Here is a 23,090-nt window from a genome sequence, read left to right as displayed (position 1 = left end):
ATTAAAAAGTGCAGTTCTAATGTTTTGGTCTTACAACAACAACCCTTTGACAAAATAAGGAGTATTGATATAATTTTACAGACACCCAGATGTCTCTTTGTAGAGCCTTGGATGCTACTTTGACTACAAACATACACTCACATATTCAGTTCAACTGTCGGTACCGAATGTAAACATTTCAAAAGTTTTACTCTGAAATCAACATCCCCTTTCTTTTATGCTCTCCTCTTTGTTATTTATTACAGATCAGGCTTCGGGCTGTAGTCGTTTTCCCTTCCAGCGCCTATAAGAAATATACTCACACCCATCTGAACACTCATGGGCGTTTTGGTCTTAAAATGAAGTCTGGTCAGGCACATTGATAGCTACTTGTCAGCACACGGCCATCCTGAGCGCGACTGACCAATAAAACCTGGTCTTAAGTCAATGACGCAGTATTTTACAGATAAACAATGCACACAACAAACATACATTCTGCTTGTTACACACACAGGAACATGTTAAAGTGCACAAATAAGCAAAAGATGGAAAATAACAAGATATCAATGTGAAAGGTTATTGTGTAGATAAATCTGTGCGTTCTTTTTTCTATTACTTGGCAAATGCACTTTGGACACTAAACACTTTGGATCAGGTGCTTAAAATTGTAGAATTGTTCAATAAAAGCATCAAGCAGTTTGCAACCTTTAAGCATCAGCAACAAAGAACAGCTTTCATCAAATTCGTTATGGCTATCGTAACAGAAAAAGTCCCGCCCACTATAAAATACTAACACATTGCACAAACAGAACATTCCATTAATGCCCACAAATACAGTCACGGATACATTTGTTGGTACCCTTCCACTAAAAAAGAAGAAACAATTAATTTGTTTCCTATAAAATAACTTTTAACTGACAAAAGTAATTGGCACCAGTTATGGTTTATTCCATATTTATAATTAAAAAAAATCTACTTTTAAAGTTTTGACTCAACAAAACATTTTAAAGATAAAACAAATGAAAATGGCAAAATTGACAGGACCCTTAACTTAATTATTTGTTGCACAACCTTCAATTACTAACAGATGACTTGTGTGTCTCTCAGTGAGAATTCCAGTCAGCAGGTACTTCGGTCCGATCTTCCAGAACAAACTGCTCCAACTGTCTCAGGTTTGAAAGCTTTCTGCCTTCTCCAGACTGCATGTTTCACCTCTTTAGATGTTTGATAGGATTCAGATCGGGGCTCATAAAAAGGCCACTTAAGAACAGTCATGATTCTGTCGTGGAAATCACCACATGGGCTCAGGAACACTTCTGAAAACCATCGTCTGTGAACACGGTTCATCGCTGCATCCACAAATGCAGGTTAAAACTCGGCCATGCAAAGAAGGAACCAGATATAAACATGATCCAGAAACACCGCTGGCTTCTCTGGACCCGAGCTTATTTAAGATGGACTGAGGTGAAGTGGAAAACTGTCCTGTGGTCTGAGATTCTTTTTGGAAATCATGGACATCCTTCCCTGCTAAAGAGGAGAGGGACCATCCAGCTCATTATCAGCGCAGAGGTACAAACTCATCTGTCGTTTTAATTTCACAACTTTTGGGGATTAATAAAGCAATGTTTAAGTGGGCTGTGAAGGGTACCAACAAATTCATCCCTGTCTGTAGAAGAAACCAGATATAAAGTCGCCTAGACTCACTTGTTCTGGTTCAGCTTCCAGGCACTGAGCGGCTGCACAGTTACACAGTATCTGATAGTTCTGATAGTTTGTTGCACAAAGCTGCAGACAGTTGATCCTCAGTTGGTTCAACAGTACAAGTAACCCTTTCACACGAGGAGGTGGTCCGGAGTTAACACAAATATTACCTAAAGGAACCTTTTTCTGCCCTCAGACCTGACAACCGTCAGCCCGACTGCCTGCTTTACGTCATTAGAGTCATTCCAGCAAACTGGTGAGGAAGATGCTGGCGATGATTCCCACAACGAGGATGACGACCATGATGAGCAGCGCCAGACCACGGCGTAAAACCAGCTGAGTCACCGACAGAACGTTCCCCACCGTGGTGGTGGAAGGTTTATTTTGGCCTGAAATGGGCATCTCCTGGTACGTGTGGTCCCCCTCCACGCTCTCTCCGCCGGATGCAGCAGCGCTCAGCTGGGGCTGGTTGTGATTCGTGTCTAGCGTTTTCAAAGGGAACCTTTTAGTATCGACAGCTAACACAGGGTTCAATGTTTCAGTGTTTTTAGCGCTCACCTGTGTTTTCCATCCCGACCATCTCTTGCTCTTCTTTGATCTGGACTCCAGCTCGAACGAGAGCCTGACACATTTAGGAAATCATTAAAAGCATGTCATGATGGGAGTAAAACGTGTCGAGATTGGTGGAGGGACGCAGGTACGCACCTCGGCGGCAACCTTCTTCCAATCGAGTTTGCACACAAATATGATGAAGAAAATCGACTGCATTAACACGCAAACCGACAGTCCGGCCCAGAGTCCTGTTTAAGAGACAAGAGAAGAGATTTAATGTTGTTTCTGACAAACAGAAGAAAACACTGTAACTGCAGCCAAAGAAGTCTGATTTACAACTAAAACTATGTGAATCAATAAAGAGGCTAGTTTCATCAGCAAAAGTCTGAAGTGTGTGACCAAAACCAACAAAACCGTCCGCAATCCAAATAATTTGATTCTCAGTTCAAACATTTTCAATTACAAACTAGGTTTTTGATTGAAGTGTGAGAAATTTTCCCCCAAAACAGTTTTTTCACGCTGCATAAAAAAAAAAGACACCAAATTAACTTTCATACAGCACATGGTAACCGATCCTTACCCACAATCCCCATGTCCGCTGCGAACATCAGCGACACACCCATGGGGAAGCCGATGAAGTAGTACCCCACCAGGTTACACAGAGCTCCCATCAGCTGTTTTCCTGCCCCTCTGAGAACGCCTCCCGTCACACCCTGTGAATATCAAACACGCGTAAGGTCGCATCACGTTTTATATTTGACGATATCGGCCTTGGATATTGAACACCGGCGTAAAATCGCTTCCTTACCGCAATCGCATCGAACACATGCATGCTGGCAAATATCAACATGACGTCAGCAACCCTCTGTAAAATGTCTCTGAAAAAACATGCAGATGAAGCACACTCATTGGCACATTTTATTGCTCAGGGACTGTTTTGCTGTATATATGTTTTTACAGAGTGTGTGTTATTTATTATCACTATCATTGCACTGGGATCACAGAGAGACGCTCTCTCGTTCTACCTTCCACTGAGACTTTTGGTAAAATGACCTTTATGCCAGTTCTTCCAAGTTTTCAGAAAAAAACATTGTGGTTTTGTAAAAGTTTCTCTTAAAACTGCCAAGAAAAAGGGTGTTCACCTTCATTAGTCCAAGTTAATTAAGTTTCAGCTGTCAGAAACGGGACCAACTGGGCAACACACACTGTAAAGCAGAAAATCGGAGGGAATAGTTGTGTTTAATTAAAATCTTTCAACGAGGGGCTCAGAGTCTGTGGGTCAACAGGAAGGGGACGACCTTGGTTAATGTTTCACAGCCTTGACAGCAACATGCTGCTCTGGCATATCACCTCCAACTAAACATACACGAAAAACAAGTTCTTTCAGTGTGACATTTTGACTTACTGCTCTGAGGTGAAAATGTATCCGATGAAATTTCTAGACAGGGCGAAGATAGCTCCGACAAAACATGCAATAATGGCTGCAACAACAAAAAAAAGAAGAATGAATAAAAATGTTGTTTTAAACATTTGAAATATTTCAAAAAAGTTGGGATGCTGTGTAAAATAAAAAAAACAAAAAACAGAATGCAATGATTTGCAAATCTTGTAAACCTATATTTCACCAAAAAAAAATGGACCGAAGACAACATATCAGCGTATCAAGTGTTGAAACTGAGAAGGCTGAAAACCAATATTGGATGGCGGTGCAGGCGGCGCTGCATTAAAAACAGACACAACTCTGTCGTGGGAATCACCGCATGGGCTCAGGAACATTTCTGAAAACCATCGTCTGTGAACACAGTTCATCGCTGCATCCGCACATGCAGGTAAAAAGTCATCCACCATGTAACCCGGGCAACATGTGCTGTACGCGTCGGTTCTCACATGCACAGATGATGGGCACTTTGGACGACAGCTTGGCCTGCTCAATGTTTCCTGCGCCGAGAGCATTCCCGACCCGGACGCTGGCAGCAGCGGAGAACCCCAGCGGAAACTGTGGGGAGAAAAAAAAGGCAAATACCAATACAACTTGGCCAACACACGAGCAGAGGAACATCGTTCATAACGGAAGGTAGCGAAGAATTAAAGATGAGTTACCATGTAAGCGATGACGGCCAGCTCGTACGTGATGGACTGCGCGCCCAGCTCGGCCTCGCTGATCATGCCGGCCAGGAAGCCTCCGATCTCAAACGTCCACCACTCCAGACAAAGCATGAGCATACTGGGGATGGCCAGCTTCACGAAGGGCCCCCACTCCTGCAGACAGTCGAGCGACCAGCCTGCGGGCCAGAGCGAGTCTGTACGTCACTTTAAATCACTTCATTTCATTAATTTTGTCATTTTGTACAGTTCATATCAGAAGCAGGTCTACAAAGGAGAGACTTGCGCCAGTAAACATGTCCAAATATTGCAGGTGCATTAGACATCATAAAGTGCACTCGGGTGTAATGCTAAGTCACCATTGTACCCTCTCCTTCACATTGCAGTACGCAGTTATAAAGTGTAACTGATTTTTGTCAAACATTACACCCTGGAATGTTTTTTTTTTCTTTTAATGGACAACTATTGGCGTAGTAGACGACAACGCTGAACGATGCAAGATGATGAAACAACACAAACATATTTCAGTCACATTGTCGAGGTTTCAAAACACCCTCGTATCAAAGTGTTAAACTGACCTCCCCATGTGGCCTTATGAAGACCCCGCGCGCAAATGTAAACAAACAAGAGCACCGCCAGTAGATACTGGGAGATCGCGTTGGCCGCTGCAGATCCGCTTCAAGATAAAATAAAAAAATAAAAAAATAGAAGCAAAGACATGAAGACACAGCAGAAACCACTTATTAATAACTGATATTCACATTTTGTTCATGGTTGTCAAACTAGACCTTACATACATTTGTGTTCAAATTTGTCAATTAAACCCTTAAAAGGATCAGTATGTAGGATTTAGTGCACACAAAAGCCCAAAATGGCGCAAAACAAAATTTCGGATTTATAAACACCTGCGAGCAGCGTTCCTTTTATGAATCGCAATCTGAGTGAAAATGTGCGTACGCGGATCAGCCACATTACAGAAATAATGAATAGATCTACATAACGAGGACGGAGAAGAAACTTACGCAACGCCCAAATCCAGCCGGTACAGGAGGACATAATTGATTATTGCGTTGAGGATATTTCCAATAGCTCCTGTTATAACTTGAGGCCATATAATTCCCTGTAAACCAAAGAACAATGAGGTCTCAGTATATATTTTAATGATCAACTCGTGATTAGCTTTCACCACATTGGCCTTTCGTCAGGAAACTGCACCTGATTCTGGAGATAGCGCCCCTGCAGCTGGTACATAAAAGCAGCCTGAAAAAGGAAAACACAAAGTTACTCCAGTTTCAATTTTTAAAGGGAAATTTTAGCGTGCGGTTATGAAGACGCCAGCAAGACGCGCCAGCAGCTCTGTGAGGCTCTACTGAGGAGCTGCGAGCTAAACGCTAACGTCCGCATGCGAACATTGTCACAAAGGCAATGCTGGCATGCTAATGTTTAGCTGGTATAATGTTCACCGTCTTTTTGTTTTTAGTGCAAATTATCACGCGGTGCCGAGCTAAAGCCTAAAAGTCAGCACAGCCCAAGCCTCATTGCGAGCATGGTTTGGCAAATATGTGGCACAGCAGGGAAAACAGCTCCCGGGACCGTGAATGTCAAAGATAATCCACCCAAAAGGGGTTGAGACTTTTCAATAACCGTCCAAAATGTGAGCTCGCTGCCTCCAATACAAGAAGTGTCGGTAGGAATGATCCTCTGGAGACCACGAAAGACTTCAGAAAACCAACTGTTAAGACATTTCAGTCTGGACCAAAGTGTTTGGACTGACCATCAGATCAACCCTTCGAACCGGGATCTATTGCATCAGAGCCAAAAACTCACCGGCAGAGCAGGCATGAAGATGTTCACGTACAGCTGGGACAGACTTCATGCAGAAGGACAAAACAGAAAAAAAATGGATGTCAAATTGTCAAATAGTGTCACATGTGACTTTTTTTCCAAAATAATATTTTATATAAACAATGTTTCAAATCACCACAAAGGTTTCACACGTAGTGAAGAACCTACAAAGACTCAGCTCAGCTTTACGCAGCATTTTAGCATCTTTTAGGGAAACGTGATTTTTTGGGGGGGATGGCAGACTTATAGTTTGGTTTGTCGCTCACCACTCTCGCGGCAGGCAGCTTATGTTAGCGCAAAAAAAAAAAAATGTGCAGATAAAGTTACCGGCAAGCTGGTGAACACAGTCAGAGCATTTAGCACAGCCAACAACAGACTGGAAAAGATGTGGAATCCTAAAAAATAAAACATTTAAGAATAATGTTCCTCAATGTAAAATTTCAAATAATTTGTAGATTTCATCATCTGCGGTTCATAATATGAATAAAAGATTCAGAGAATCTAGAGAAATCTCTTGTACGCAAGGGACAAGGCTGAATATTGGAAGGCTGTGATCCTCAGGCCCTCAGGAAGCACTGCATTAAAAACAGACACAATGCTGTAGTGGAAATTACTGCATGGGCTCAGGAACACTTCTGAAAACCATCGTCTGTGAACACAGTTCATCGCTGCATCCACAAATGCAGGTTAAAACTCAACCATGCAAAGAAACCAGATATGAACATGATCCAGAAACAATTCAATTCAAAATGAGTATATATTTTACATAAAACAATAAAATGTCTCAATTTCAACATTTTGATATGTTGTCTTTTGTAAATTAAATATGGGTTTATATGATTTAAAAATCATGACACTCTGTTTTCATTTACATTTTACACAGCGTCCCAACTTTTTTGGAAACCGGGTTATAATTTAAGATAATTCACTATTTGTAATTTGTAAATTGCCAATGTAGATTAGACTACATGCCGCTAAATGGGATGCTGCTGTTGTATCGTGGCGATTAATATGTGCTGACCTGGCGACCTCTGGGCTCTGCTTGACAGCCAGTAGGAGGGGTTCGGTGTTGATGAGGACGGCCCAGCAGGGGAAACAGGCCAGCAGCAGAATCAGGATCCCTCTCTGGAGAATCACTCCCACACGCTTCAGGTTACCGCTCCCATACGTCTGCAGGAAACACGCAGACAAGACACTCGGGTAAGCAGCGCCGGAAAAACACCAAATCACACCAAACAAGGGTCAAAGAAAACGAACCCGATACGAAAGCTCGCCGCCGAGTTGTTTAAAAGGGAACCGCAGGAGAACCTGGGAACCCAGCGGTACTGCTTGTGTTACTCTTGGTTAGACTAATAAAGTGAAAGAGCAACCGGTGAGGACCCTACCTGAGATATGAGCGTATCGCACGTCAATGACAAACCGGTGCCAATGGAAATACCGGTGACGTTAACCACCTGCAAGTCAAGCACAAAAGAAAGATGTAATTTAGGGCGAAACACACGGCAACAACGTGAGGACACCAGCGGAAATCCACCAACGTCTCCTCACCGCTATGGATAAGGACACCCCGGCCAGCTCAGTTTTCCCCAGATGACCGCAGAACACCGTGCTGACGAAACTGATCATGAAGACCATCAGCTGGGAAATGACCTGCAGAACAACAACAACAACAAAATCATTCACACAGATACATGTAAAGAAAGCTAAATATCATCAGGGAGTCAAAACACTATCGATATCGACAGAGCTGCAACAGGTGGTCCACAGAAATGATGAAATCCTCTCAAAAAAGCTTCTTAAATGTAAATATTTCCTGGTTCCTTCAATCCTCTATGATCATAAACTAAAAAAAAAAGTGTACAATTTTTTTAAGCTGCACATTGAGCTCTGGGAAACAGTGGTTATTATTTTTCACCATCTTCTGACATTTTAAAGACCTAAAAGCAGAAATTATAATATTAATTAATTAGAAATTAATCTTTTTATTTTTATTTGCAGCTCTAGGTATCATTACACCTTTTAAAATATAACAAATATGTGAGGAAATGAGAGTTGTTGTGATTTCTGGCTTCTGGAGAAGTCATTTTAAATGAGACAGTTTGACATAAATTTCAAATAACCAAAGCAAAACCAATGATTAGGATGAAAGCAAGATGACAAGGTAGTTTTATTAGTTATTGACTGTGTTTCTTGGTTGTTTGTATATAATATATATAGATATATACTGTACTGTATATACTGTGCATTTTATATTTTATATTTTATATTTTGTACTGCTATTTTACTGCTATTTTATTGCTTTTCTATTATTCTATTATTATCTTATTGCTTCCGTATGCTGCTGTAGCAAAAAAATGTCCCCTCGGGGATTAATAAAGTAACTACCTGCCTACCTATTATTATTATTATTATTATTATTATAATGAGTAGACTCAGCACAAAGCATGCAGACATCACAGTGCCCAGTGATGATTCAGATTCAGATTCAGTTTGAGGAACCTCAAAACCTTTGTGCGCACCATTTGGTGCATTTCGTCGCCTACTTTAATTTAAAAACATAAAGTGAAAGGATAGAAAGCCTTGAGGGGGACAACCGCATCATTACACAGTCTTGAGGCCCCCAAGTGAAAGAGAGACTCTGAGTTTATTAAAGTTGATCTTTCATCCTGTAATAATACCACACACACACACACACACACACACACACACACACACACACACACACACACACACACACACACACACACACACACTGAGATGAAAAAGTCCAGACTGTCTCACCACTGGTCCCGCCAGTTTAAAAAGTTGCACCAGCTCCTTCCGGTAGTCCGGCGGGATGAAGCCCCGGAGGCTCCTCGTGCAGGAGCCCCAACGTCCACCGCAGCCCTGCGCGCGAGAGTCCGTCTCCCCGGCTACCAGATCTCCCCTCACTCCCTCCGTGTACTTCACCGGGGTTTTACCAGAGGCGTCCATCTCGGAGCAGACCAGACCGTTATTCCCCGACGCGCACGGGACACACGGAGTCACCCCTGCCGCTGGTGAAGTTCGTGTTTGATAAGCAGCAGAGTAAGAGGAGGGGCTCGGGGGCAGACACGTGCCGCTACTTTGAAGGAGTGTCCTCACCGCGTGCTCATGTGTCGGGGTAAAATAAGCCAGCTGGGACACCTCCACGTCGTACTCCGATGAACACTTTATGAGCTTCAAGTTACTGAGAGACTGTAAACAAACTGTCCGGCAGGACAATAAATAGCCGGCTGAATGTCACAGTAATAACACCACGAAGACAAGACTGTGTGCTATGGGGGACAAAATAGGACAAAATGTAGGTACATATTTTGGGAATTAAAGTGGCATCATTAAATTAATGTCTTCATTTATGTAACCTCGAAATAAATTCATCAACTTGGAAGTGGGCTTTTTCTGTTCTATATTTATTTACATCTGTATTCCAATATCTATCTCTGTATTTCTACATTTATTTTTGTATTTATACAATTATTCAGTTCTAACCACACTTTATTTCCTATTTATCTGCACTCCTTCACAGACAAAGTTCCCCCAAAAGTTGGCACGCTGTGTAAAATGTAAATAAAAACAATGCGATGATTTGCAAATCCTGTAAACCCATGTTTAATGGTAAAATATGAACAAAAACAACATATCAAATGTTGAAACAGAAACTTTATTGTCCTATGAAAATTATACACTCATTTTAAATTTCACGGCAGCAACATGCTTCAAAAAAAGTTTGGACAGGATCATGTTTGCCACCGTGTTGCATCACCTCTTCTTTTAACAACACCCTGTAAACGTTTGGGAACTGAGGCCAGTTGCTGGAGTTTTGAAAGTGAATTGTTGTCCTATTGTTTGCCCGATATAGGATTTCAGCTGCTCAACAGTTCAGGGTCTCCTTTGTTGTATTTGTTTGTTTCATTAAGCTCCAAATGGGTGACAGGTCTGGACGGCAGGATGCCAGTTTAGCACCCGAACTCTTCTGCTACGGAGCCATGCTGTTGTAATACGTGCAGAATGTGGTTTGACATTGTATTGCTGAACTAAACAAGACCTTCCTTGAAAAAGACGTTGCCTGGATGGCAGCACATGTTGCTCCAAAACCTCTGTATCATTCAGCCCTCCCAGGGCTATCCTCAATCATCCCATCGTTTCTTCTCCCTTTAAATATCATTTAAATAGAATTCGTAATGTAAACAGACGTCCAAAAATGTTGAAATCACATTTCCAGAATGTGGACACTGTTATGTTACAGACACCAAACGGCCTAAACCAACAGATAGACTTTAAATTGCTAGAAAAATGCAAATCATATTACGTAACGTGTCAGGTCCTTCGTCCGTGACAGCCAACGTCTGCGTTCTTACACCGGTTAATTTTTTAACAGTGATGATAATGAGACAAAGAGTCACACTGACAGTGGACTTGAACCCAAGATGAAAAAAAGGACTGAAACACACTAAACCAGGAGGTCAGCTGAGTGGGATAGATGTCGTTTCCACTCGTGTCACAGTCTGAGCTGACCGCCAGTGGACCATGTGCTCTTTTGATGGGATCTGTGCTTGTCTGGAGCCATGAACGAGCAGCAAAACAGGCTCGATTCAGGCTGATAACTTACAGTAAAGCTCTAAATTGGTTTAGTGGAACAGCTTTTCCCAACACACCCCATTTTTCTGGGCCTTCTTGTGGGAAACATATTGGCTGAAAATGTTTTTTTTGCGGAGGAGCTGCCTTGTTCACACAAATACACATTCACACATAAAAGCTGCCCAGTATGACCATACATCAGCCACTGCTGAATGATTGCTTTGTAAACACTTTTTTTTTTTACATTTCACACACAAGACATGGCAGACTAAACAAAAGACAAAGAACGACATTTCCCATTGTAATCAAAAAGCAATGTTTCTGATATGTGCAGCACGCCGGCCGCAGCAGCTCAGTGCCAGCTGACCTTGAATTCTTGCTTTTCATTCTCACAGTACCCTGGAAAAAAGTGAAAGGTCAGGAGAGTCCGTTTAATGTCCTCACCCTCGCACTAAAGAAACTGAGCAACATTATTGAGAATGAAAAGAGCATTTCAGAGGAGCAGAGTCTCTCAGCAGTTGGAGATGGGGAGAGGCTCATCACTCTGAAAGACTGTGTGGGGAAATACTGCAACGATTTAAGAATAATGTTCCTCAATGTAAAATTGCAAAGAATTTGTGGATTTCATCATCTTCGGAGAATGCAGAGAATCTGGAGAAATCTCTGTACACAAGGGACAAGGCTAAAAACCAATATTGGATCCCTGTGATCTTCAGGCCCTCAGTCAGCACTGCATTAAAAACATACAAGTCGGTAGTGGAAATCACTACATGGGCTCAGGAACACTTCTGAAAACCATCATCTGTGAACACAGTTCATCGCTGCATCCACAAATGCAGGTTAAAACTCGACCATGCAAAGAAGAAACCAGATATAAACATGATCCAGAAACACCGCCGGCTTCTCTGGACCCGAGCTCATTTAAGATGTACTGAGGGTTTACATGATTTGCAAATCAGCACATTCTGTTTTTATTTACATTTCACACAGCGTCCAACTTTTTGGGAAATGGGATTGTACTCCATAAAATGATAAACTGAAACCTATATGTAACAATCTCTTTCTTTAATGTTAAATTAAACATCACTGACTATGAATTCAAAGCCCCTTTAAACATAACTGAGGCTCATTAAACACTCACAGTTCAGTGCTTGTGAGTCAACATGAAGATGAAGATCTTAGTTGATGTATAACAGTGGGATTATGAAACCAACCCTGCTATGACACACGAACTGCGACCAAAAATCTCCCCCCCTTACATCATTCTGCAAGAAATGAGTGTACTCACTGCTCTGAGGTGAAAATGTAACCAATGACATTTCTGCCGATTCCGAGACTCGCTCCAACTAAACATGCAACTGTGGAAACGGCATGTGCTGTCAATAAAGTTGACCAATGGAAGACAAGAGAACAGTTTAAATGATGATATTGCAAAGACAAAAGATTCTGTATCTCTAAGTTGATAGTGTTTTCAGATTGAACTGTATGTTCTCAAGACTGATTTTCTGTAGTTGTACTGCAGGCATCAGTAGTGTAGTAGTACCGGTGGACTTTGAAAGATAGCTTGGCCTGCTTTGTGTTTCCCGACCTGCACACTGGCAGCAGCAGAGAATCCCATAGGGCACTGTGGAAAAAAGATGACATAATGTTTAACATTTCTGTTCTGGGACATGTGTTTATTTGCTTTCTTTTCCGAGAGTCAGATGAGAAGAATGACACAACTATCGAGTTGGTAAATCCAAAGATAGAGCCAGAAGCCTGAGAGGTGGATCTGACCGATCTGATTGGAAACCTGACGATACTACATCCCGCTCACCGATAGCTGTAACCTGACCGCACCACAGGCCTGTCAATCAAACAGACACGCCCCAAAAACAAGTCTTTTTGAAGCTTATTTTCTAATTAATGACGGGATTATTTTCTGATGGACCTCCAGAAAACTAATGAGAAGGAGCGACTTTAGCTAAAAACACCGAGATAACTCGTGGAGAAATTTCATTGACTTGTATTTCATGAGAGAAGTTGAATGGGAGTCTACGGAGGCTTTTTGGAGCCGACCTGTAGTAGCACTCGGTGGTATTGCAGCTTAAGGCTCACACCCAAAAGCCACGCCCACTTTTGTAGCCTATAAAGATCAACACATGCACATATTAACATGGTTAAAAATGTGCTTTTCACTGGGAACATCCAACAGCAACATCATACAGCAGGTTTTAATTGAGCTGTTAACTGTGAAACTGACCTGGCGACCTCTGGGCTCTGCTTGACAGCCAGTAGGAGGGGTGCGGTGTTGATGAGGACGGCCCAGCAGGGGAACCAGGCCAGCAGCAGAATCAGAACCCCGCAATCTGGAGAATCACTCCCACACGCTTCGGGTTACCGCTCCCATACGTCTGCATGAAACACGCAGACGGAGAACGAAGCGGAGTCGCCGATCACACTGCTCGGCGAAGGAACGATTACAGGTCGAGAAAACAAACTCGATACGCAAAGCTCATTGTTGAGCTGTTTAAAGAATAAACTTTGTCGAGGACACTGCCTGAGATATGAGGGTATCACACGCCGACGACACACCGGTGCCAATGGAAATACCGGTTAACTATCTGTAAACGAGGCAACCGATGAAAAGTCAAAGGAGAGCTCGTAGAAGGCAGCAACAGAGATACGATGAGGTAGGGCTCAAACGTGTCTCCAATCCAACTTGACTGACTAGTAAAGTACTCAATAGGTTTAACTGCCTTAAATACCAATACTCCCCCCCCCCACACACACCAGCCTCTCTATCACTCCTGGTTAAGGCTAGTGTATTTGATCTCTCTTTATATTTTAAGAGTTTTCCCTATTATCTTAGCTAGGATCATAACTATAGTATGGTGTGGTTTTCTTTTTGTTAATCACTTTCCTTTTTAAGCTTTAATGTAGATTGAACGTAGTTATCAAACGCCACCCTGATCAATGACCGGTCAGGTGTGCTTTGCCCTATGCCATTGTGGATACTTCTTGGATTTCGTTGCCTTAATCTTCAAGAATGAAAAATAATAATAATAAAACCTGTCACTTGGAGATCACATCCTGCCAGCCGAAAACCACAGGATACCCCTTTTGATCCCTTTTGGGTCACAACCACTCCAATACACCAACTCCAAAGTCGATACTCTCCGGACGCCAGATGACCACCAGTATTGACCATCTCGAAGATCCACGTCTCCCTCATGTGGTCATAGGTCACCAAGAACTCACGAACCATAAGAACAAAATATGGACTTTGTGATTCCTAACTATGTACTCTGCTATAATGTACTCTGATGATTCTGCTAACAGTGTGACATTGATAGAAAGTGTTCTGTATCGCAAACTATGACTTTACGTGAATATGCGGACGCTCTCTCTCTTCTCCTCTACGTCTCTCACCCTTCTCTCTCGCTCTTCTCCACCTCCTTCACCTCTCAATCTGAGTAATAAGATAGAATGACCTTATCGTTGAAAATGTGATCTGTGTTGTAATGATATATCTCATCTTACGTTGGTGGGGTGAAATAAGGGGCTTCTTTTATACATAGTTTGAATCAAATCGTGCTAAACCCTCATGACACCCCTCCTCATGACCCCCCTCACCCCCCTCCACCTGAGACAGGGTATCGATAAAGTGAAATTCAACACCCTGATCCATGACCATCCTCTTCATCTTAAAAATCTGATCATTCAGATTCACTCAGTTTCAGATTCATTTTAGTTTGTTTGAGTTCCGATACGAGGATTCCGATTTAGATTATGATTGACTGATTTTATATTGATTTTGAATGAATAATTTGTCCAATATTGGACTGGTGCCCCTTCTAATAACGAGAGCAAGATTTAATCCTCACGAATTAAATTGACATCACGCTACAGCTGTATGCTTGAATTAAACATTATTAGACTACCTAATTATAAATCTAATTACTGAAATAAATGGCCAAAAAATATTGCAATGACAACATTGACATATAAGGCATTCAATTTATAAAAAAATTGCCAAAATCTATAATAAACTGTCTGAAAAGAGCCTTTAAGTGAAAGGGGAAACAATACACTTAATGATTTGAAAATAAAGCTACCCCCTTAGATTTAGAGATGATCAATAATGTAACACACTGTACAAATTGCATTGACAAAAGAAGAGAAAGTTTTAAGAAAACAGACAAGTTACGTCGAGATTATGATTTATTGTCTCATAATTTAAATGAAAAGACCTCTAATTGGGAGGAGAGTTGAGACACTTCAGAACTTGCCTGAGAATCATAAGGTGTTTAAGATTTCTTTGGAATCAGTGATTTGGTTATAAATATCAAACATGATAAAAGTGCTTAGCAATAATGAACAATTTATAGATAATTCGGCAAATTAATTTTTCCAAAATGTAATCACATAGAGGCTAAAAAAAAAACGGGAATCGGGTTGCAGCCCAGTTTTTTTTTCCGGGGCAGCAAAGGGAACGCGTCAGAACTTGCCTGAGAATCATCGTGTTTTTAAGATTTATTCAGTATTAAAGTAAGTCACTGGTAACTATGAGTACATTGAATGATACGAATAATAAAAGAACTATCAATACTTAATTCGGCTTTATCAATTTTCAAAAATGTAAACAAATAAAGGCTCAAAAACGTGTCACAGTGAAACTATCCATGGCAACGCTATGCTTCCTGTGACTTCTCAGAGGAGGCGCTCCGGTTTTTTACCAGTGTTCCCGCTAACTTAAGAAGCTCCGCGCGGTTATTCCGGTAGTCAGGCGGGATGAAACCTCGGACACTCTGCAGGTTCGATCCGCAGCCTTCACCGGAGCTCTGAACAGAAGAGGCTCCGGTCAAGTCTCCGTTTACGCCCTTCATACGTGTTGTTGCCACCGCTGCGGGACTCCCAGAACCAAACATTTACCACCTCTGATAACTACCGTCCTCTTAAATCACAGAAAATCAGAACAGAAAAATGGTTTATCGATTGATTAACGACAACATGCTGCAACCGGCAGCAACATTATACACAAGGGAGGGTTTATAGCCCACATGTCGCTGTCCTGACGTCATGCAGACGGAAAGACGAGCCTTTAGAAAAGTTCGCTTCTTCTCGTCAAAATATACGTCAGATGTCCACAACGTCGTTCTTCCTCGAAACGTGACGTCACTTTTGCTATTCATGTGTATTGGGCTTTTAATTTCACATATGCACAATTCAATTTTTTTTTATATCCAGAATTATTACGATTGAAAAAAAACTCCCATTTTGAGATGGCCTCAGGTCAATTGGTACGAGTCATAATTTTAATGTTGGATATCTGTAATGTAATTCTGGCTATTCAAAATGCATTGTGGATGCTGACAAGAACAGAGTGGCCTCAGAACGACTCCTTTCACGTTTTGCACAATTATCAGTGTCATAAATTTAATGTTAAAATAATTTTTTTCTTCATCAATTTTCTGTATTTACCGAATAGTCCATATGAACTCTCTTGTGGTATTGTCAACGTCAGAACCTTACATTTTGCACACGAGTTCCCATGTTTTAACCACAAGCTCACGAGTTCCATTTAAATGAAGCATAAAAGTAAAGTTAGCTTTGGGGTCTAGATATCGAGGCCACTGTGGAAGGACCTTAAATCGCAATACCACCGAGGACCACTAGAGGCTGGCTCCAAAAACTCCGGCTTTTAAAAAGGTTGTCAAAAAAGCGTAAAAATACAAACAGATTGTGACGATTTGCAAATCATGTAAACCCACATTTAATTAAATTGAATTAAGTGGTCTGCAGTCTTTCACAGAGTGGTGAACACTTTCCCCATCTCCACTGCTATGAGACTGTGATGCTATTTTTTTTAATCCCCAATAATGTTACTGATCTGTTGCCAGTTAACCTAATTAGTAGTGAGATGTTCCACCAGGTATTTTTTTTTTTTTTTTAGCTTTACATAACTTTCCCAGTCGTTTGTTGACCGTTCCAACTTTTTTGAAACATGTTGCTGCCATCAAATTCATAAAACAATAAAATTTCATTTTCAACATTTGATATGTTGTCTTTGGTCTATTTTCAATTAAATATGGGTTTACATGTTTTGTAAATCATCGCAGTCTGTTTTTTTTTTTTTTTACATTTTACCCAGTATAATCTAAATAGTTACTTGAACAAAGTGAAGGTATGTTTCAGTGCTCATGTTCATTGTTTCAGCACGTTGCAGCCGATTGTTTATATGGAGCAGCACTCAGGCTTTCTTCAAGTGTCACTGCTGTTTGCTTTTAAATGATTCTGCCCTCTACTGGTAAAACAGTTTAATGCAGCCACGTAAAAAAGATGCTGAGGTGGCATTTCAATTACGCTGGTGCATGTTTTTAGGTACTGCCCTCTCTCTGAAGCGGCCGATAATAACATTGTTCTGTCGGCAGATTAAAGACTTCTTTCCATTTGTGCTGAGAAGTAAAATCTGCACACGATTCTCCGGTTGGCAGAAGGATAAATCAGAGGTGGATCAGCAATAAAGGAGTTAAGGAAAGAAGATCTTAACGTTGTTTTTAATTGGTGGGAGTTGAGCATTACAAAGCAAGAGCAGACATCATCATTCAGTCATTCACAGATAAAATCCCTGATGAAACAACAATGCATTTTATGGCTTTTAACGGCATGCTTCGTGAGCACATATGAGATCCTTTGTTTGGGGCAATTTCCACACGGCGATCCTGGTCAAAGTAAATTCAGTGCTTCTCTGCTGCAAACTGGGACTCAAATACAGTAAAATCATATTCAGTTGCAACCATATGGAACAAAACAGGACGAGTGAAGAAATAAAGTGTTTCAGTCGCCATTGTAAATATAAAGATAAACACTGTTTGCAATATATTGTGTTCCCAGCACTGTCGTGGTGAATTTACGTCTGGTAACAGTTTCTCCAGTGAACATGCAGGTCCAGTGTGCATCAAGCCTTTTTTTAAATTTTCTATTTTAAGAAACATTCCAGGTGAAAATGCTGAAGTACAACAGCTTATCCACAATAGTAAGCTCTCAAGCAAATCAGTGTTGTACATGATTCTGTGACGAACGTGTCGAAGACGAGAGGCTGTCGACAGACGACCGGATCCGTTTGACCGACGTTCTCGAAGACCCGCCCACACAAAGTGTCAGTCAAAGCTCATACATTTAGTCAACAGGAGTGCATACTGTAATCCTGCACCGTCTGGGGCCAAATTCCGTCACTGGTTTTACTACTATGTGAGGTCATACTGGGAAATCTGTGGTCATACTGGGAAATCTGTGGTCATACTGGGAAATCTGTTGTAATAATGCACTTAGTGTAAAGGACAGTTTATCCAAAGTCCGTCTTTTCTGACCGTCCCCAGAGCTCAAACGGAGGTGTGCAGGTTTTAAAACTCCAAAATTCTCATAAAAGTATGTAACTTACCATAAATATCAGTCGTTAAAGTATCTCCCTTTAGACGGGAGATTGTTGTTCTCAATGGTCTCGTTTGTACTAGATAGAAAAATAAATAATCGTATGGAAGTAAACGGGGTTGAGAGCAGCGTCACCATGCACCGGAAGGTTTCGTCTTTTCACTGCAGGTGGAGGGAGGAAGTGGTGACAAAATAAAACGGAAATAAAAGCTGGCAAATGTCATACGTTCCCATAAATCCTAGCAAAAATGTCTGTGCAAAAACGAGGACGTGTAAACGACTGCGACCTCATCCGAACTGTTGTTTCATAAAATCATATAATGCGCATACATCAGCGTTCCGCTACTAGGGTTTATAAAATGGCAAACAGCTTCAGGCTTGATTCGATCAAATCGTTTTCTCGCGCTAGTTTTTGGTTTTTTGTAAACAGTAACATTCAAAAAAGTCCTCTCTGCCGGCCCGGAGAGCGTTCAGGTACAGTAGATGAGCATCGGTAAAACGCCGTGTTCCCGGTCGCTAGTTGAGAGTTAAGTCATCGTACCGCGGTCGGTCAGTTGAACCGAAGGCCTGTGTATGAACCGATGAGTGTTTGTGCTTGTGTATGTGTGTAAAAGGCCGACTACTTTGACGATACTCTTCAGTCTAAAGCTTTGCCTGTAAACATTTCCAAGTTTCTTCCTTCCTTGACATTCCTTGCTTTACTCAGACACACTGTAGCAATTAAATAAATCCTCCAATAAATAAACTCAATAGGTAACAATGAATACATTCAAGTACATCAGTTCCTCAATACTGGAATGCAAGGGGCTTTCTGCTTTTTGCAGCTCGCACCACTCTGCAGTCCGGTTGTTGGCTCGCTATCTGGTTTGTGGGCTACAGTATGTGTGCGGCACAAAGTCCGTCGCCACGCGCGCCTCGACGATCTCCGCCCGCGTTCAGCCGCACGAAAAAGTGCCAGCTGGCTCGATGACGTCGAGAGTTTCTGTGATCATTCGATGGAACTCCCAGGGCAACCTCGCCTCAGGCTCAACATGCCGACTGTCCCGGGCCAGACCCCGCCCACACCCACGGGGCTCCCTGGCGACCTCGTGCACGTGGGGCTGCGCGCCGCAGGTTGCTTGAAGGTCACTGCAAAGTCCTCAGAGGTCGCGGGCCACTCATAGTGCGGTGAGGGTGCGGAACAGCTGAGTGAGGCAGAAGACGGAGGCGGTGAGCGCCGTGCACTGTTTGGCGAGCAGCTTGGTGCTCAGGTCCTGGCAGCTGCGTTTGCTGCTGGCTCGCTCCGCCGCCAGACAGAAGTCCCTGAATGAGCGGGCCACGTCTGCCAGGCCTGCGACCGCCTCCGCGTTCCTCCGGTCGCACCGGCTGCAACCCGAGAACCAGAGGCACACGCCCGCCAACTCCACCAGGGTCCGGAAACTGTCCGCCAGGGAGTGAAGCATTTCCTCGGGGCTCTGTCCGATCCCCACCACCTTCTGGCAGCCGGACATCAGCCGCCGGGCCTCCATCTGCAGCACCCTCTTGTTCTCCGTGAAGTGGGCGGGACAGGTGTCCCTCGGGTGGCGACCTCCGTGAGTGCCCGCGGATCGGTCGGCGCCGCTGCCTTCCAGGATGGAAAGGAGCTGGTCCACGTCGACGCGGAGCACCTGGAAGCCCGCGGGGGGTTCCGGGTAGCGCTGGTGACCCAGCCGACTGATGGTGTCCTTGTGCGTTTGAGGCGCGAAAGAATCCGAGGCGTCGGACAGCGGTGAGAGGAGAGGGCTGAGCTCGGAGGTGGAGGAGGAGAAGAGGACGGAGCGCGGGAAGGACGGAGAATGGGCGGAGGAGGAGGTGGGGAGAAAGGAGTGAATGGGGGAAGAGGTCATGAGAGGAAGATCGCCGGATGTTTGGGTTACGTCGCCGCTGCTCTGTGAGCGGCACGAGAACTCGTACACCGTCAGCTCGTCGTCGAAGCTGTCCCCCCCGCTGAAGCAGTTGGAATAAACCGCCGGGCAGCCGCAGGCGTCCAGCGGCACCTGCACTCCTTCTACGAGCGACTCGCATCCGGACGCCAGCACGGAACCGCAACTGAAGTCGGGCTTCAGGGGTGGAGTGGACCCGACCGCGGCCGGGGTCTTCGTCTGGGACGGATCCTCGCAGATGGTGAACACTCTGCAGCCCGAGGAGGGCGTTTTCGACGAGTCCGAATTCGGCTCTGAAGGCCTGCAAAGACCAATCAAAGGCCTGTCGCTACTGGTCCTTCGTATTTTGTGCGACTGACCGTGAAAAGGACCGTTTAGGTTCTGTGTGGTCACCACTATCGGCGCGGGAATGGAAGGTGACTGATTGCTCGTTTTACAACCAGCGACGTCTTCATCTGGACTCGTGACTTTGATGTTTGGTTCTGGAGTGTCTTTTATAGGACCGGGCGTGTCTATCTTTAAGCCGGCGGCATCTCTTTGGAGGAGGCTCACTATGGAGGCGGGCGGCTCCGTTATTGGACCCGGTGTGTTCTTGCCCGGTCCAGAGTACAGAAGCTGATTTCGATGTTGAGGTTTGGGCTCAGTTTGGACGGGCAGCTGAGAGCTCACTTCCTTTGGCTCCGACCCTGAAACACAAGTGGATGCTGAGGTTATTTCAACAAAAAACTCCCCGTCCACCTCCGATCCGGTGACCGTCGTATCCGAATCGTCCGACTCGGCAGATTCAGCAGTCGTGCCCGGGTCTATAGTTTGTGTTACGTCGTCGACGTCCGTGACTTTGATGGTGATCTCTGCGTTGGCCTTAGCGCTGTCCTCAGAGGGACTCTGGGCGACGTTCCCAACCCCGACTTGATTAATGGTTTCTTGGGAGCGCGATAAATAAAGGGGCAGCTGTTGAATCTTCCCCCGAAGCGTCGAGGCGGACAATCGGCCCATGATGGTCGGCGAACAGGTCTGGAAGAAGAAGTGAGTCGGAGAAGGAGGATCTTTGGATAGATTGTGGACCGCAGGCTTGTTTGCCTTACTTGAGCTCGGACTGGCTAAACTTTCTTTCGATTCAGCACTTGGCTCGGTGGAATCGTCTCCGGGTTTGTTTAGATCGGAACACGAGGCATTCAGAAGAGCGACCTCGCTTTTCAAGCTACCATCTGAATTAAACGTGGGCGATGTGGCGGTTGTTGCGGCGCCAAGCTTCGCCGTGATCGAGTTTATAGCGCGAGTATAATCAGAATTTACAGAATGAATCTTTTCATGGGGTTCAGAGTCGCTACTGATTTGTGACTCGCCTTTACCGGCTGAGGCTGAATTAGCGCCGACGCTGCACTTCTTGTCCACAGTCCTGTCTTCGCTCTTGTCGCTTGAACAAAAAACAACGGAATTCCTCGCTTCGTCGTCGTCGTCATCAAACACATTGTCTGAATTGGTGCTGTCGCTGGTGCTCACGATAGAAGCGGCGACACCGATCGCTTCCTCGTCTTTGACCCCGGTCGCGACTTCTACGAGTGACTGTGCTTTGGTGGAGTGACTGCTCGTCTCCGGATTTTGGGCTGCACGATGTTCCTTGTGGTTTAAAACGGGGACTTTGTTCGAGGTTGCCGTGTTTTCCATCTCCAAACAGCCACTTTGGGATTCGTGAGGTACCGGAGGTAGCGGGGTTGACGGCGGGGGAGGAGGCGGTGAAAACGATGGACGGTTTGGCTTTTTAAGCACGCCTCCTAACCTGTATTCCTCTGGACGGGTCTTTATCTTTGGGGCATTAAAATGAGACACCAAAAGGCCGTTACCGGCCTTTTTATTCACCTCTGCTACACCTGTCGGCGGTGTGTTGGCCTCTGGCTGCCTGCCAGCAGATCTGAGCGGCTTCTTTGAACTGAATGAGTATCCTCCCTCCGCCTCTTTCTTCTCTTCTTCATTCTCACCTTCCTCCTCGATGGTTTCTGGCAGGAACATATGATACGTGAAAGGCCCATTCCCAGTTACACCGGTTGGCTCCTCCTCCTCCTCCTCCTCTTCCTCCTCTTCCCCCTCCCCTTCCTCCTTTCCGTCCCCCCTCCGGTCGGCACTCTCCTTCCCGTCGGGGTCCACCCGGCAGCGGACGACGGTGATGGTAGGAGACGCTGCCTTCACCACATCTGTGACCGATTTGGATTCCATCGCGTCGGGTTCCATCTCCATTTCCTGCTTCCTGGTTCTGGCGGGAGACTTTGCGTCTCTGCTCTGTTCACGCGAGCCCGATCCAGGAAGAGAACCTGGTCCACGCGAGCTGAGTTTCGACAGGATGGGTTTGGACTCGAGTTGAGACGGCTCCCCTTCAGAGTGAGTGAGCGAGGAGACAGTAGGACTGGGATTCTGGGTTTGCTCTGAGGGTTCGGGATCTGAACTGAGCATCTGGGCATCGCCGACTTCTGCCGACAGGTTTTTATGAAGCCTGTTGGAGGCCGTGTCCTGCTTCGGTTCTGGATCAGACTCGGGATAGGACACTCTGGAGGTATAATCAGTTTCCATGAAGGAACGCCGCTTGCGGGATCTTTTTCTGAACTGGAACAGCGTTTCGCTGCCTCCCCCTTCCTCGTCTCCTTCTTTTCTGTCCTCTCCTGCGTTTCCCTCTTTGTCTGCGTCCACCACACAGACTCTGATGTCACTGAGGCTGAGCGAGCTGAGCAAATCCAGATTCAGCTCTGTGCAAATATCTGCAACGTAGGAAAAAAGGATCAGCCAAACATGTTAGAAAGCTCAGTGTAGATCACAGAGAACTGTTTTACGTCTAAGAAAATCAACAAATTCTTCATGTAATCTCTGAACAGTGAACAGAAGCAGGAAATATATGAAGGTATTTTTGTTTCTTTATTATGCAAGCAAAAAAACAACAAAAAAAAAGTTTTGAGAACATGTTTCTTGTACTGCAAATAAAAATCAGGTTTTTAAGTAAAAATACAC

The 23,090-nt window shown here is 44.0% G+C and overlaps 2 protein-coding genes across 4 annotated transcripts in view; both read right to left on the bottom strand.

Moving 5' to 3' along the window:
* Positions 1-423: 423 nt before the first annotated feature.
* Positions 424-9,218, bottom strand: LOC138629906 (multidrug and toxin extrusion protein 1-like). Its single transcript, XM_069713901.1, has 16 exons — positions 8,962-9,218; positions 7,729-7,830; positions 7,566-7,634; positions 7,202-7,350; positions 6,163-6,205; positions 5,551-5,595; positions 5,358-5,455; positions 4,914-5,011; positions 4,333-4,514; positions 4,120-4,228; positions 3,638-3,713; positions 3,041-3,110; positions 2,813-2,945; positions 2,386-2,480; positions 2,239-2,302; positions 424-2,162 (listed from the first exon to the last, which is right to left on the bottom strand). Exons 1-16 carry the CDS (start codon positions 9,151-9,153, stop codon positions 1,921-1,923), a joined length of 1,767 nt encoding a protein of 588 aa, XP_069570002.1. The 5' UTR covers positions 9,154-9,218; the 3' UTR covers positions 424-1,920.
* Positions 9,219-17,299: 8,081 nt separating this feature from the next.
* Positions 17,300-23,090, bottom strand: part of LOC138629892 (uncharacterized) — a 44,562-nt gene continuing 38,771 nt past the window's right edge. For all 3 annotated transcript variants that reach the window (XM_069713875.1, XM_069713874.1, XM_069713873.1), the window contains one exon: positions 17,300-22,843. In XM_069713875.1, the coding sequence (XP_069569976.1) occupies positions 19,350-22,843 (3,494 nt within the window). In that variant the 3' untranslated portion in view covers positions 17,300-19,349. The remainder of the gene's footprint in view (positions 22,844-23,090) is intronic.

This window comes from Brachyistius frenatus, unplaced genomic scaffold, assembly GCF_029030835.1.
Source record: "Brachyistius frenatus isolate BFR_SWC_R1_liver_20210118 unplaced genomic scaffold, ASM2903083v1 Contig_123, whole genome shotgun sequence".
NCBI classification, from domain to species: Eukaryota; Metazoa; Chordata; class Actinopteri; family Embiotocidae; genus Brachyistius; species Brachyistius frenatus.
This window is presented reverse-complemented; position numbering and strand designations above follow the sequence as displayed.

What these genes read in the sequence shown, in the direction of transcription:
- LOC138629906 (XM_069713901.1), bottom strand. Translation starts at nt 9,153, where the DNA reads ATGGACGCCTCTGGTAAAACCCCGGTGAAGTACACGGAGGGAGTGAGG. An exon ending in TCTTCATGCCTGCTCTGCCG is followed by an intron (nt 5,596 to 6,162) that starts GTGAGTTTTTGG and finishes TTCCTTTTTCAG; the next exon opens with GCTGCTTTTATGTACCAGCT. An exon ending in GGTCGGGATGGAAAACACAG is followed by an intron (nt 2,163 to 2,238) that starts GTGAGCGCTAAA and finishes TGAAAACGCTAG; the next exon opens with ACACGAATCACAACCAGCCC.